The 13,335-nt window shown below is 34.0% G+C and overlaps 1 protein-coding gene across 1 annotated transcript; it reads right to left on the bottom strand.

Moving 5' to 3' along the window:
* Nucleotides 1–7,582: 7,582 nt before the first annotated feature.
* On the bottom strand, nt 7,583–11,072 carry LOC135955549 (uncharacterized). The gene is made up of 2 exons (XM_065505898.1): nt 10,972–11,072; nt 7,583–9,968 (listed from the first exon to the last, which is right to left on the bottom strand). The coding sequence occupies exons 1-2, from the start codon at nt 11,070–11,072 to the stop codon at nt 7,583–7,585; spliced, it is 2,487 nt and encodes an 828-aa protein (XP_065361970.1).
* Between the last annotated feature and the right edge of the window lie 2,263 nt (nt 11,073–13,335).

The following is a 13,335-nucleotide window of genomic DNA, read 5'->3' as shown; positions in this document are numbered from 1 at the left end:
ATGCACCATGTTGCATAATTTCCACCATCCAATTTTTCAATACTAGCAAGAGCACTCGCCATTATTTTGTTTTTTAACACCGGCTAAAACAATGAAACCAAAAACGACACCAACCAAATATAACCACACTTTTCCAAACGGTAAGTTTATAAATTTCATAAAAAAATATTAATAACTGGATTCTGGATTCCCTGGTTGTTCTGGGCCCAGTCTTTTCCAAAAATTTGCAGAGCGTATGCCAAAATACAACCTCACAGTTCAAACTTAAGATGGCGAATGATTATACAATTAAAGTTTAATTGTTTAATTATTAAACGTATGTTTGGATGTGTGTTGGTTTCATTGGCTTGCGTATTTTGTTTTTTCTTTTGGTGTTTTGTTTCGTTTGGCGTTGTTGTTGTTTTTTGTGTTCTTGATAAATTTAGGATGCTGTACGCTGAAAGTGGGCAATGTACATACATATATACTAATTATAAAAAATAATAATGCATCCACAACAAAGGTGAAGGGTATATAAGATTCGGCATAGCCGAATATAGCACTCTTGTTTATAAATATATTTTTCAAAAATTATTGGACAAAATGTCATACAATAATTGCCAATGATCAATAAGAATATAACAAGTAAGAGTGCTATATTCGGCTATGCCGAATCTTATATACCCTTCACCTTTGTTGTGGATGCATTATTATTTTTTATAATTAGTATATAGGTATGTATGTACATTGACCACTTTCAGCTTACAGCATCCTAAATTTATCAAGAACACAAAAAACAACAACAACGCCAAACGAAACAGAACACCAAAAGAAAAAACAAAAACAAAATACGCAAGGCAATGAAACCAACACACATCCAAACATACGTTTAATTGTATAAAAAACAACAACAACGCCAAAAGAAACAAAACACAAAAGAAAAACAAAATACGCAAAGCATGCACATTCAAACATACGATTTGTTGATTTTTTGTCAAAAAAACCAACACACAACCAAACAAAAGTTTAGTTGTATAAAAAACAACAACAACGCCAAAAGAAACAAAACACAAAAAAACAACAAAATACGCAAAGCTTGCACATCCAAACATACGTTTTGTTGTTTTTTTGTCAAAAAAACCAACACACAAACAAACAAACAACAACGCCAAAAGAAACAAAACACAAAAAAAAAAAAAATACGCAAAAACAGTTTCATGTTGTATATTATTTTTGTTACCTTGTCGCATTTCTTCTTCTAAAATTTTGGAAATTAACTGCTCATACTTTGGTAAATTATCACGGCTTTCTATAGCCACAACAAAAGATTCCAATTCATCGGGAAGGCTGCATAATAGCAAAATGGACAGCAAATCATCGTTTAAAGTGATTGCGATTTCTTTTAACTCATCCACGGTACAACAAAATTCATTTATTTGCGGAGAAAATTTTTCATTCGCATTTAATTTAAAACGCACCAATTTTTTGAATAAATTTACCTTTCTGGATGCAGTATTGGCCTGGTATATGGAACTTAAAACATCCCAGGCACTTTTAGCTGAAACACAATTCTTTATGTGAATCAATTCAGTGGTTTTCACACTTAACGTAATGGTGGCCAAAGCCTTGCTGTCATCTGTAACCCATTTTGTATCGTCATCAACAGGACGTCTTCCAACAAGAGTATGATACAGATCCAACGTAATAAGCAAGCTCTTCATTTGTATGCACCATGTTGCATAATTTCCACCATCCAATTTTTCAATACTAGCAAGAGCACTCGCCATTATTTTGTTTTTTAACACCGGCTAAAACAATGAAACCAAAAACGACACCAACCAAATATAACCACACTTTTCCAAACGGTAAGTTTATAAATTTCATAAAAAAATATTAATAACTGGATTCTGGATTCCCTGGTTGTTCTGGGCCCATAACCTTTGTAAGAAAAACTTGTGTGCAATAGAATTTGCTTGGATTCCAAAATCAATTATTACTTCCGATCAAGTGAAAAACCGTGTCGTTCAATTCAAGTATTTTATTAACAATAATTGGAATCCTACGCTGTCAAAACGATTGAACATTTGTGGATCATGCAGGAAAGAGCTCGGAAAGTTGAACGAATTACCGAATTTGAATAGTAATGAGCCTTGCGTTGAAGTTATTCCAGATGAAGACAAAAGTAATTCCGAGAATGAAGACAGAACTGTTGATGATGATGGTTATTCTAACTTTTCAAATTCAACGAATGAGTGTCGAAACCAATACCATAAGGATGCAGTAGAAGTTCTTGAACAAATAAAAGAGAAATACAAAACGTCACAGAGTGAAGCTGAAAGAATTCAACTTCTCACGCTTGCTCCAAGAACATGGAGTTCTGCAAAAACAATGACTGAGTTTGGAACGTCTCAACGAAAAGCAAGAATTGCTAAACAATTGGTTGCTGAGCATGGGATTCTCACACTCCCAAACAAAAAGAAGGGAAAAACTTTGGAGTGCGATACTAAATCTCTAATAACTCAGTTTTATCAGCGAGATGATATGAGTCGCCTGATGCCAGGGATGAAAGCCTGGATGTCTGTACGAATCGATGGCAAGAAAGTTCAAATGCAGAAGAGAATGGTTCTCTGTAACCTGAATGAATTATTCGCAACATTTCAATCTGAATACGAGGATGTCAAAATTGGATTCACAAAATTTACACAACTGAGGCCAAAACATTGCGTTTTGGCAGGAAGCAGCGGAACTCACACAGTATGTGTTTGTATTTACCATGAAAATGTTAAATTGATGTTGAAGGAAATCAACTTAAATTACTTAAAAGATGATTCATCAGAAGATTTAAACCATTACCGCGATTGCCTTAAATTGACTATGTGCCCTAATGCTACAACTTCTTGCCACTTAGGTGAATGTTCGAATTGCCCGGAAACCACATCCATCAAAGAAAATTTAATCAACTCTTTTGATCGAGAATGTATTGAGGAGTTAAAATTTGAATCTTGGCTTCAGACTGAAAGATGCACACTGAAATCCATAATTTTAAATGTGGATGATTTTGTGGAAGAACTGTGTAGAGGATTGCTAAATTTGAGAACCCATGACTTTTTAGTCAAAGAGCAGTGGTCATTCTTCAAGGACTTGAAAACACATTTGAAGTCTGGTGAATTCATTATTTCATTTGATTTCGCAGAGAACTATAAATATGTTCTTCAGGATTCCATACAAGCATTCCACTTCAATAACGACCAAGCAACTATATTCACAGTAGTTATTTACTACATGAAAGAAGAAAACCTGGAACACAAAAGTATGGCAATCATATCCGACGATTTAAAACATGACACCGTTGCAGTTTATGAGTACCAGAAGATAATACTAAATTATCTAAAATCAAAATTTACAGTAGAAAAGGTATACTACGTTTCGGACGGAGCTCGTCAACATTTTAAAAACAAAAGTAGCTTCGCAAATCTTACAGCTCATGAAAAAAGATTTTGGAATGCCAGCTGAGTGGCATTTTCATCCTACTGCTCATGGTAAAGGAGCATGTGATGGTATTGGAGCAAACCTCAAAAGAAATGCAGCGAAGTATAGCCTCCAGTGCTCTCATCAAGATCGCATCTTAGATGCGACTGCCGTATTCCATTGGGCAAAGAATTATTGTAAAGAAACTAAAATAGTTTTTAGTAGCAAAGAGGATCATGAGGAAACATTGAAAACACTAAAGAGCAGATTCGATGCTGCGGTAACAATCGATGGCACTGCTCAATACCATGCTTTCATACCGCTTGTCGATGGAAGACTCAAATTAAAAAAGTTTTCTGCATCTACTCAATGCGATTTCTTTCTATAGCCAAAAAAGAAGCCAGCAGCGAAATCAGTAGCTGAATCTAATAACGCCAAGAAAGGATTGAAAAAAAGCAGCTAATAAAGGTGACAAATAAGGAGGATAAAAGTATGGATATTTGAAAATTTAAAAACTTCATAAATTAAGTGTAAAAATAGTTATTATATAAATTGATCTATTGTGATTAAGATTAAATTTTACTAAATTATTCATCTTTTTATTATCATTATTATTATTATATATTAAATTAATTATTATTACAAATAAATAACAAAATTAAATTATTCAACATTTCCATAGAAAAAAAGTGATTTTTATTCCTGAGATTAACATATTATGGGTATTACAGTATCGAGGCTATGAAATTTTAGTTGGGTATGTTACATACCATCGGAAAGGCTAATGTGTCTAGTTTCTCTGCGTAAGTTTAATTTTTAAGGTTTACACACAAATATGAAAAAAATTAAAATAGTGCAAATTTAAAAACCTTTGTCTTGAGTTACAAAACATTTATTTTGATAGATATCCCACTCGCATCCCACTAAGCGACCAAAAAGGTTTTAAAGGAAAAGACCTAAGCTTTCTTTTGAGAAAAAAAAATTAATAAAAAAAGAGTCCATTTTGGAAAAAAAAAGTCAAAAAGGTTTTTGATTTTTCAAAAAAAAGTAAAAAATTGTATGTCTTGAGTTACAAAACATTTTTTTTATAGATATCCCACTCGCATCCCACTAAGCGACAAAAAGGGTGTTAAAGGAAAACACATAAGCTTTCTTCTGAGCAAAAAAAAAAAATTAAAAAATGGGTCCATTTTTTTAAAAAAATTCAACAAAGTTTTTGATTTTGCAAAAAAATTCAAAAATTTTAAATCTTGAGTTACAAAATATTTTTTTTGATAGATATCCCACTCGCATCCCACTAAGCGACCATATAGGTCGCTTAGGAAAAGACCTAAGCTTTCTTAAAAAAAATAAAAAAAAAAATAAAAAGGGCCCATTTTGAAAAAAAAGTCAAAAATATTTTTGATTTAAAAAAAAAAAATCAAAAATATTTTATTAAATTTTTTTAATTTTTTTTTTCGAAAGATTGCATAAATAGCTATCTAAACTATTTGGGACACATTTTGCTAAGAACAATAGGTAATAAGTTATATGGATAAAAAAAAACACCTGTTTGGCCAAAATGTCAAATTTTGACCTCCTATAACTCAGAGAGTTCTTGACCGATCTTGTTGAAAAATGGTGTCCGAATTACTATCCAATAGAACTAACATTGGTGCAAATTTCATCGCGATCGGAAGACATCGATTTCAAAAGTTGGTTCACTTGACGTGAAATGCCCCATATGTATATGTACTAGAGATGAGCGATATTTCCATACCTGTGATTTAATCACTGTGATTGAAAAATCACTGGTAACAACAGTTACTGAATATTGCAAGTAACAGGTACATTTAAGTCGTTCTTTTATATTTTTCAACATTCACTGGTAACGTTTTAGAAAAATCACTGCAACAACTTTAGTAACAGGTACTTTTAATATCGTTCTTTTACATTTTTCAACATACTGTTAAATGTCGTTCTTTTATATTATTCAACATTCACTGGTAACGTTTTTAAAAAAAATCACTGCTAACAAATGGAGAAAGTAACAGGTACATATTTTAATGTCGTTCTTTTATGTATTTCAACAAACTGTTAAATGTCGTTCTTTATATTTTTCAACATTCACTGGAAACAACAGCATATTTTTAGGCGCATAATTTTATATATCTCCAATACAGTGTATCAAATAAAATGTTAAGTAACATATCAGTTAGTTAGCTTAATTTTGTTATTTTCCTATGTTTTTGGTTAACATAAGAACAGATTTAAGAATGAAAATAATACATTATGATTCTTCTTAGCATAATTATTATTTTGCTTAACATAAACCAAACGTGATCGCAGTCACTGTTTAAAAGAACAGTGATTTATAAATCAATCCGCTGTTAAAGCTCGTACAAATTGGTAGGAGTTAATAGGTATTGTTTCAACCGTACAAATTGGTAGGAGTTAATAGGTATTGTTTCAACCGCCAATTCGCGATTTAATAAAAAAATTTCAATAGGATTGAACTCAAGACATTGAACTGATAACTGCATTAATAAGAAATTTTTCTAGGAACTCCATTCTTTACAATTTGTGACGTGTGCATTGGGTAACCATCCCATTGAAAAATTACTTGAATTACGTGAATTGGCGGTTGAAACAATACCGATTAACTCCTACCAATTTGTACGAGCTTTAACAGCGGATTGAGCACGAGAGAGAGAGTATTCCAAAAAAAGTTAATGAAAAATTTATAGAAAATATGCCAATGCGTGTAAAATTTTATTTACGTAATAAAGGATTTTGAATTTTTTTTTAAAAAATGCAATTCTTCCCTAAGGTTATTGTGGGGTGCAAAATTGAGTACATGCGAGTTATTTTAGTTTTGTCTGTTTTTTTATTTAGAACTGGATGTTTTTTGTTTGAATTGTAATTCATTTTGTTACATATTAAACATAAAATAAATGACAGAAAAAATTTTTGGATTTGCTTTATTAGTTTTATTTTTATTCCATAAGAAGTGCACACAATAGAAACATGTACTCATTTGAGCTCCCCACTGTAAGTTTGTCATTCCGTTTGTAATTTCTACATTTTTCATTTCCGACCCTATAAAGTATATATATTCTGGATCCTTATAGATAGCGGAGTCGATTAAGCCATGTCTGTCTGTCTGTCTGTCTGTCTGTCTGTCTGTCTGTCTGTCTGTCTGTCTGTCTGTCTGTCTGTCTGTCTGTCTGTCTGTCTGTCTGTCTGTCTGTCTGTCTGTCTGTCTGTCTGTCTGTCTGTCTGTCTGTCTGTCTGTCTGTCTGTCTGTCTGTCTGTCTGTCTGTCTGTCTGTCTGTCTGTCTGTCTGTCTGTCTGCCTGTCTGTCTGTCTCTCTGTCTGTCTGTCTGTCTGTCTGTCTGTCTGTCTGTCTGTCTGTCTGTCTGTCTGTCTGTCTGTCTGTCTGTCTGTCTGTCTGTCTGTGTGTCTGTCTGTCTGTTGAAATCAATTTTCTGAAGGCCCCAGATATCTCCGGGATCCAAATCTTCAACAATTCTGTCAGACATACTTTCGAGAATTTTGCTATTTAAAATCAGCAAAATCCGTCCATAAATAACGGAGATATGAGCAAAAATCCGAGACAACCTCTGAAAATTTCATCAAAAAACACAATGTATTGCATGCTTTGACAAAAAAGCAACAAAACGTATGTTTTTGGATGTGCATGCTTTGCGTATTTTGCTTTTTTTTTGTGTTTTGTTTCTTTTGGCGTTGTTGTTGTTTTTTATACAACTAAACGTTTGTTTGGTTGTGTGTTGGTTTTTTTGACAAAAAAGCAACAAAACGTATGCTTGGATGTACATGCTTTGCGTATTTTGTTTTTCTTTTGTGTTTTGTTTCTTTTGGCATTGTTGTTTTTTATACAATTATATTTTTTTTTTTTAACTTTGAAGTGTGTTGGCGGAGTATTAAACTCACAAACTGCCAGGTTATCCCACAAAAATAGAAAAGTTACATCATTGAATCATCATAATCAGACTACATCCCCATTTTGGCATCTCTCAGAAATTCAAAAAGTGACTTAAAAACATTAAAGTCACCCGATTTCAGAAGGGAAGTCGAAAAAGCCATATTTGCGCCTCAAGTTGTCAAATTTAGTACATTTGAAAATAATATGATCTCAAGTCTCGTTCACATTGCACACATCACAAAGATAAGAGTTAATTACGCCAATTTTGTTCAAATACATTTTACCAAAAGTATGTCCAGTCATAAGTCTATTAAGAATTTTAACAGCAGCAGGTTCAAGCCCATGATTTCCATAGAACCAGGGTTTTCTCGGTACATTAGGATATATATTAGCAAAAAACCTTCCCTTCTCACGAGAAAGCTCCACATATTCAGAATTCCAATCCTCATATAGACAATCACGTATACAGCGAATAGCCTCATCAGCAGTGAGGTCAACTACCAAATCAGCACCAATAGAAGTAGCATTTTTAGCAGCAGCATCAGCCCTTTCATTGATATCAATACCCACATGACTGGGCGTCCAAAGTAGATGACATTCTCTAATTTGAGAGTTTCTAATTTTGTTGTGAATAGAAGCAACACAATAGTTCTTCGTAGTGGATACATTCAAGACTTGACACGACAAAAGACTATCCGTGAAAATTACCAACTTTTCAACACTAGCAGAGATAGCAGAATCGATAGCCCTACTAATAGCACACAGTTCCGCAAACATACTAGAAGTTCTATGAGCAATTCTAAACAAATATTCAGCATCATTGGAGACATCAATAATAGCACAGCCAGCAGCATTTTCAGCCAGAGAGGCATCAGTAGCATAAATATTAAAATCATTTAGCTTATAATTATATATTTTCTCCATGTAAGTCGACATTATTTGTTCCCTCGAAAGATTAGATTTCTTATCAGGTAAGATGTTAGTAAGAATCCGTAGTTGACCGCTTCTAACAAAAGAGCAGTTAACGTTTATGCGATCAAAAATGTGAGCATATTGATTGAAAATATAACCATAGCTCGATTTCACCGGAACATCAGTGTTCAAATTACAATATGTGGAATAATTAAAAAATTTCTGATTAATGATTTCCCTCGCAGTGATAAATTTCGCTCTAAATTTTACAGGAAGATCACCAGATAAAGCATATATTGTATGAACTGGAGTGGATCTCGTCAACCCCAAACATCTGCGCAAAACGGAATTTTGAAAGGTAATTATTTTCCGATTAATCGAAGTAGGCGAATGAGCCGTTGTAGTTCTCGAATACTCAATTTTGGATCTGACAAAACTCTTGAAGAAATTTATAGACACTTTAGGTTGTAAACCACCTTTTACAGTCGATAATGATTTAATAAGATTGGTACTATTCCTTGCCTCAGATAAAACTCTTTCATAATGATCACCAACTGTCGACGACATATTGATCGTACGCCCAAGATATTTAAGTTTCTTAACATGCTCAATACGAGTGTTGTTCAGAGAGATAACTACTTCTTTACGACTGCCTTTGGCAATGTATATAGTCTTTGTTTTATCAAGATTAAAGGAGAGATTCAGATTAAGACATCTCCGAGAAAATTCACGAATCCTGAAATTCATCTTGTTAACCGCGACATCAAAGTCCTTATCAAACGTTAGTATAAGAAAATCATCAGCAAATTGAAAAATTTTCGTTGATTCATCTTCAGCATTGTGCAAGGAAGCCGTATACAGGTTAAACAAAAAGGGAGACAGGCAACTGCCCTGTGGTAGACCATCAGAAACGACAACTTGGTCATCACCCAGTTTCAGAACACGCTCTGCCAAGAAATTATAAATCCATTTAACATAAACTGCAGGAAAACCACCATCCAATAACATTCTATTGAGTAAGTTGTTGTTCACACAATTATAAGCATTATTGATATCAAGAGCCAGTAAAATAACTTTGAATCCATTCTTCTTAAGAGTAGCAATACACAGTAAAATCTCATTTAAACATATGGATGCCGATTTGTGCTTCCTGTAGACAAACGTCCTATCAGGAAGAAGATGGTTCTCATCACAGTACTCTATCATTCTGTCCTTTATCATAAGGTTGATAAGCTTCAGGAAAACTGAAATTAACGAAATCGGACGAAAATTGCGATAATCACTCAAATCCTTGCCCTTTTTAGGAATGGGGACTATTTTGATAATGCGCCAAGAATCCTTAATATTATGTTCCAAAAAGGCATAACTAAGAGCAGTAAGTAAGGATCTCTGAGCTAAAGGAGACAAAGCTCGGATCATTTCATATGTCACCTTGTCTTCACCACCAGCAGAGGGCTTAGTTTTGTTCCTAAGAATGGAATCAAACTCTTCATCCGAAAATGAAAATTCACCACTACTACCATAACAGACTATAGTAGACCAATCTATAGTATAAACACCATTACCATTTGGCACTTGATCTTTAAGATGTTGAAGATATAAAAGATTATTCTGATCATTCCAGGCCGTAGAGTCCAAAAATTTAGCATTACCACCTACGTTTCTAACAAATCGCCACGCATCCCTGGTATTAGGTTGTTGATTTAAAAGATCAATTCTCTGATTAAAATGTTATCTTCTGGCACTCTTAACAGCTTCCTTCCATTCGATTTTGGCACTTAGAGCAAGATTACAATTAACAAGAGTTGGATATTTATTACATTTCTTCAGAGCAGCAATCAAACACCTAAAGATTTTATCAAGATCAGCATTCCACCACGATTTAGGTGTTCTTTTCGAATTAATTTTATAAGTTGCATTTTTAATCTCATCCGCAATAGTTGATTCTATCATCTCAACATCTGGATCAAGCTGGACATTGTTCAGAGAAGAAATTAACTTGTCTTTGGCCAAAAATAGGGAACTTTTAACACTAATAGAATCTACAACTATTGAAATCGGATAGTGATGACTGCCACCAAGAAAAATGGGTATCGTATTCCACTCCATACATATATTCACATTAGAAAAAGACAAATCGAGAACAGGAGCTTAGGTCACGTCTGAATGTGAGCAAACCAACATTTAAACAGCAAAAATCAGATGTATCAATTAGTTCAGCCAACTTCCTTCCCCTGGACGAGTCAACAGTATCACCAATTAGTATCAACAATTAGAATCACCACATATTAAAACATAACCAAGAGTCTCAACAAAGGATAAAAGTTTTTGCATTTCACAAGCAAAATCAGGTACAGATATAGAAGGTTCAAAATATACTGAGCAGATGACAAAATTCGTAGACAGGTTGAGGGTACGGACAATAACAATATCATAATTCGTAGCATAATTAATCTTTTTAAAACGAATGGATTTATGCAGTGCAATGGCCACACCGCCATATCCATCCGATCTGGTTTTCTTGACAATTTTATAATTCAAAAGTTTAGATGACTGACGTGAATCCAAATGTGAAAAAATTTCACTTAAAATAGCAATATCAAAATCCCTGTTGTTCAAAAAATATTCTATGTTCCTGCAATTAGCTCTGAGAGACTGATAATTATATTGGAGTATTTTCATTATACGGATTATCCATGGTGGCGTTTGTTATTATGTCACAATCCAAATCTCTATATATTTTATTCAAACGGTCTCCAAAGTGCGAAACAGCATTAAGACCATGCATATTCCGTTCCTTGTTAAAATAATCCTTCATAAAGGTGATAAATTCTGTTTCTCTAAAAGTGAGACCTTATCAACATTCGGTTTTTCAAAAACCTTTCCACCCATAGCACCAACCCAGGCATGGTCCTGGGGATTATACTTTTGCACAGGAGCAACTCTTGGAGATGGTCTAGGTCTCTTGAGAACATTACTATACATCCTCGGAGTGAGAATACTGTTGATCTCCAAATCATTATTCCTACGACTAGGATTTCCTTGAGGCTGCATTGGGGGGAAATGACCATCATAGTTTTCTAAAACAGAAAATCTATTCCGGTTACGGGGATTATAAGATTCAACAACTTCCTTTCGGGAGAGCTTTTTAATTGTCATGATCTTTCTAATATTAGTCTCCTCTTCCCATACACTACATCGGTTCCTTTGTCTAGCATTGTGCTCATCACAATTACACAGAATAGACCTTAAAATACCACACTCAGGGTTACATACTCCAGGCCTGCCGCAACTAAGGCACCTTTTCCCAGCCCGACAACCTCTTTCAGTATGACCCAAACGACCACAGTTTCTACACAATCTGACAGCAGGATAAAAATGATCGACCTTGATAATAGAGTAATTAATCATAATTTCATCAGGCAGTTCATTGCCATAAAATCCAATTTTCACCGCAAATGTAGGTGTAAATGCTCCGTCCTGTGCTCCATTACGCTTCATAAAGCGATTAACAGATGCAACTTTCACCGAAGAGACAATATTTCTCTTAATTTCATCATCCGACAAAGTCAGGGGGATGTTTCTTATAACACCAAAAGTTTCCAAAAATGTTCTAGGAATAAATGCCCTTATGTTCCTGGATTTTAAAATTGTGTCCCGAAGACAAAGGTTGGCATTAAAAATACTATCAAAGCAAATCTTATACAGTGTCGTGCCAATGGCCTTGATCGACTTTATACCATTAATCTCAATATCTCTTATTTTCTCCCATAAATATAGGCCATTCTTAATACTTTTATTCAAAATTATTTCCGAACGAGACGTATCAATAAGAACAAATACCTTGCCAAAATGATCATCAGGATAGAGAATCGGCTCATCAGAATTGGCAAAAGCGGGCACATTAGATGGTAAAGTGTTAGATGATAAGGACATATTAGTCCGATTGGGCATTGAATTCAAAGAATTGGCAGGATTAGTTAAAGTATTTTCAACAGATGTCACAGTCATTTGCAAAATCTCAACATTGTTCGAAGACGCCGAGCCAGCCGGCACATCATCAACGTAGAGGTTAGGTTGAGTATTCTCTTGTTCATTAGATACATTAAAGTCACAGCATTTATCATTTTTAGGTACAAAATCAACATCAGAGCTATCATCCATAGAGATATTTTCATCAGAATCATTCTTACTTACAGTTGATTGGCTAGTATTCATCTGATCAGCATCAGTCTTGTCAGGTACATTCGAGTCAAAAGGCAATTTATCTTGAGGCACAATATTGTCAGTCTTCTCAGAAAGTAAGTCTTTAGCTCGTTTGTTATTTTTCTTCCCAGATTTCTTCTTTTTCTTAACCCCACCTTTAAAGCATTATTCCTCCCATTAACTTGGGAAGCAGCAAAGCCCTCAAAGTCTCGCTGGGACGTAGTAAACGAATGTGACGACATGGCGTCACTTTTCCTTTTCAAGCTTCCTGTCACAAATTTGGTAATTTTCAATTCCAATTGAAGAGTAGGTCAAATATAAAGTATCCAAAGGAAAATATTTTACAAAAAAAATTTTTCCCACAAAGTAAAACAAACATAAAATGGCGTATGTTAGTCTTTTCCAAAAATTTGCAGAGCGTATGCCAAAATACAACCTCACAGTTCAAACTTAAGATGGCGAATGATTATACAATTAAAGTTTAATTGTTTAATTATTAAACGTATGTTTGGATGTGTGTTGGTTTCATTGGCTTGCGTATTTTGTTTTTTCTTTTGGTGTTTTGTTTCGTTTGGCGTTGTTGTTGTTTTTTGTGTTCTTGATAAATTTAGGATGCTGTACGCTGAAAGTGGGCAATGTACATACATATATACTAATTATAAAAAATAATAATGCATCCACAACAAAGGTGAAGGGTATATAAGATTCGGCATAGCCGAATATAGCACTCTTGTTTATAAATATATTTTTCAAAAATTATTGGACAAAATGTCATACAATAATTGCCAATGATCAATAAGAATATAACAAGTAAGAGTGCTATATTCGGCTATGCCGAATCTTAT

This window comes from Calliphora vicina, chromosome 3, assembly GCF_958450345.1.
Source record: "Calliphora vicina chromosome 3, idCalVici1.1, whole genome shotgun sequence".
In the NCBI taxonomy this organism is placed as follows: Eukaryota; Metazoa; Arthropoda; class Insecta; order Diptera; family Calliphoridae; genus Calliphora; species Calliphora vicina.
The sequence above is the reverse complement of the archived record's forward strand: the minus strand, read 5'-3'. Positions and strand labels throughout refer to the sequence as shown.

Excerpts from the sequence above, each read along its gene's own strand:
- LOC135955549 (XM_065505898.1), bottom strand. The coding sequence starts at position 11,072 with ATGCATGGTCTTAATGCTGTTTCGCACTTTGGAGACCGTTTGAATAAA. Across the intron at positions 9,969-10,971 it reads AACGCCACCATGGATAATCC|GGATGCGTGGCGATTTGTTA; the intron begins GTATAATGAAAA and ends ACCTAATACCAG.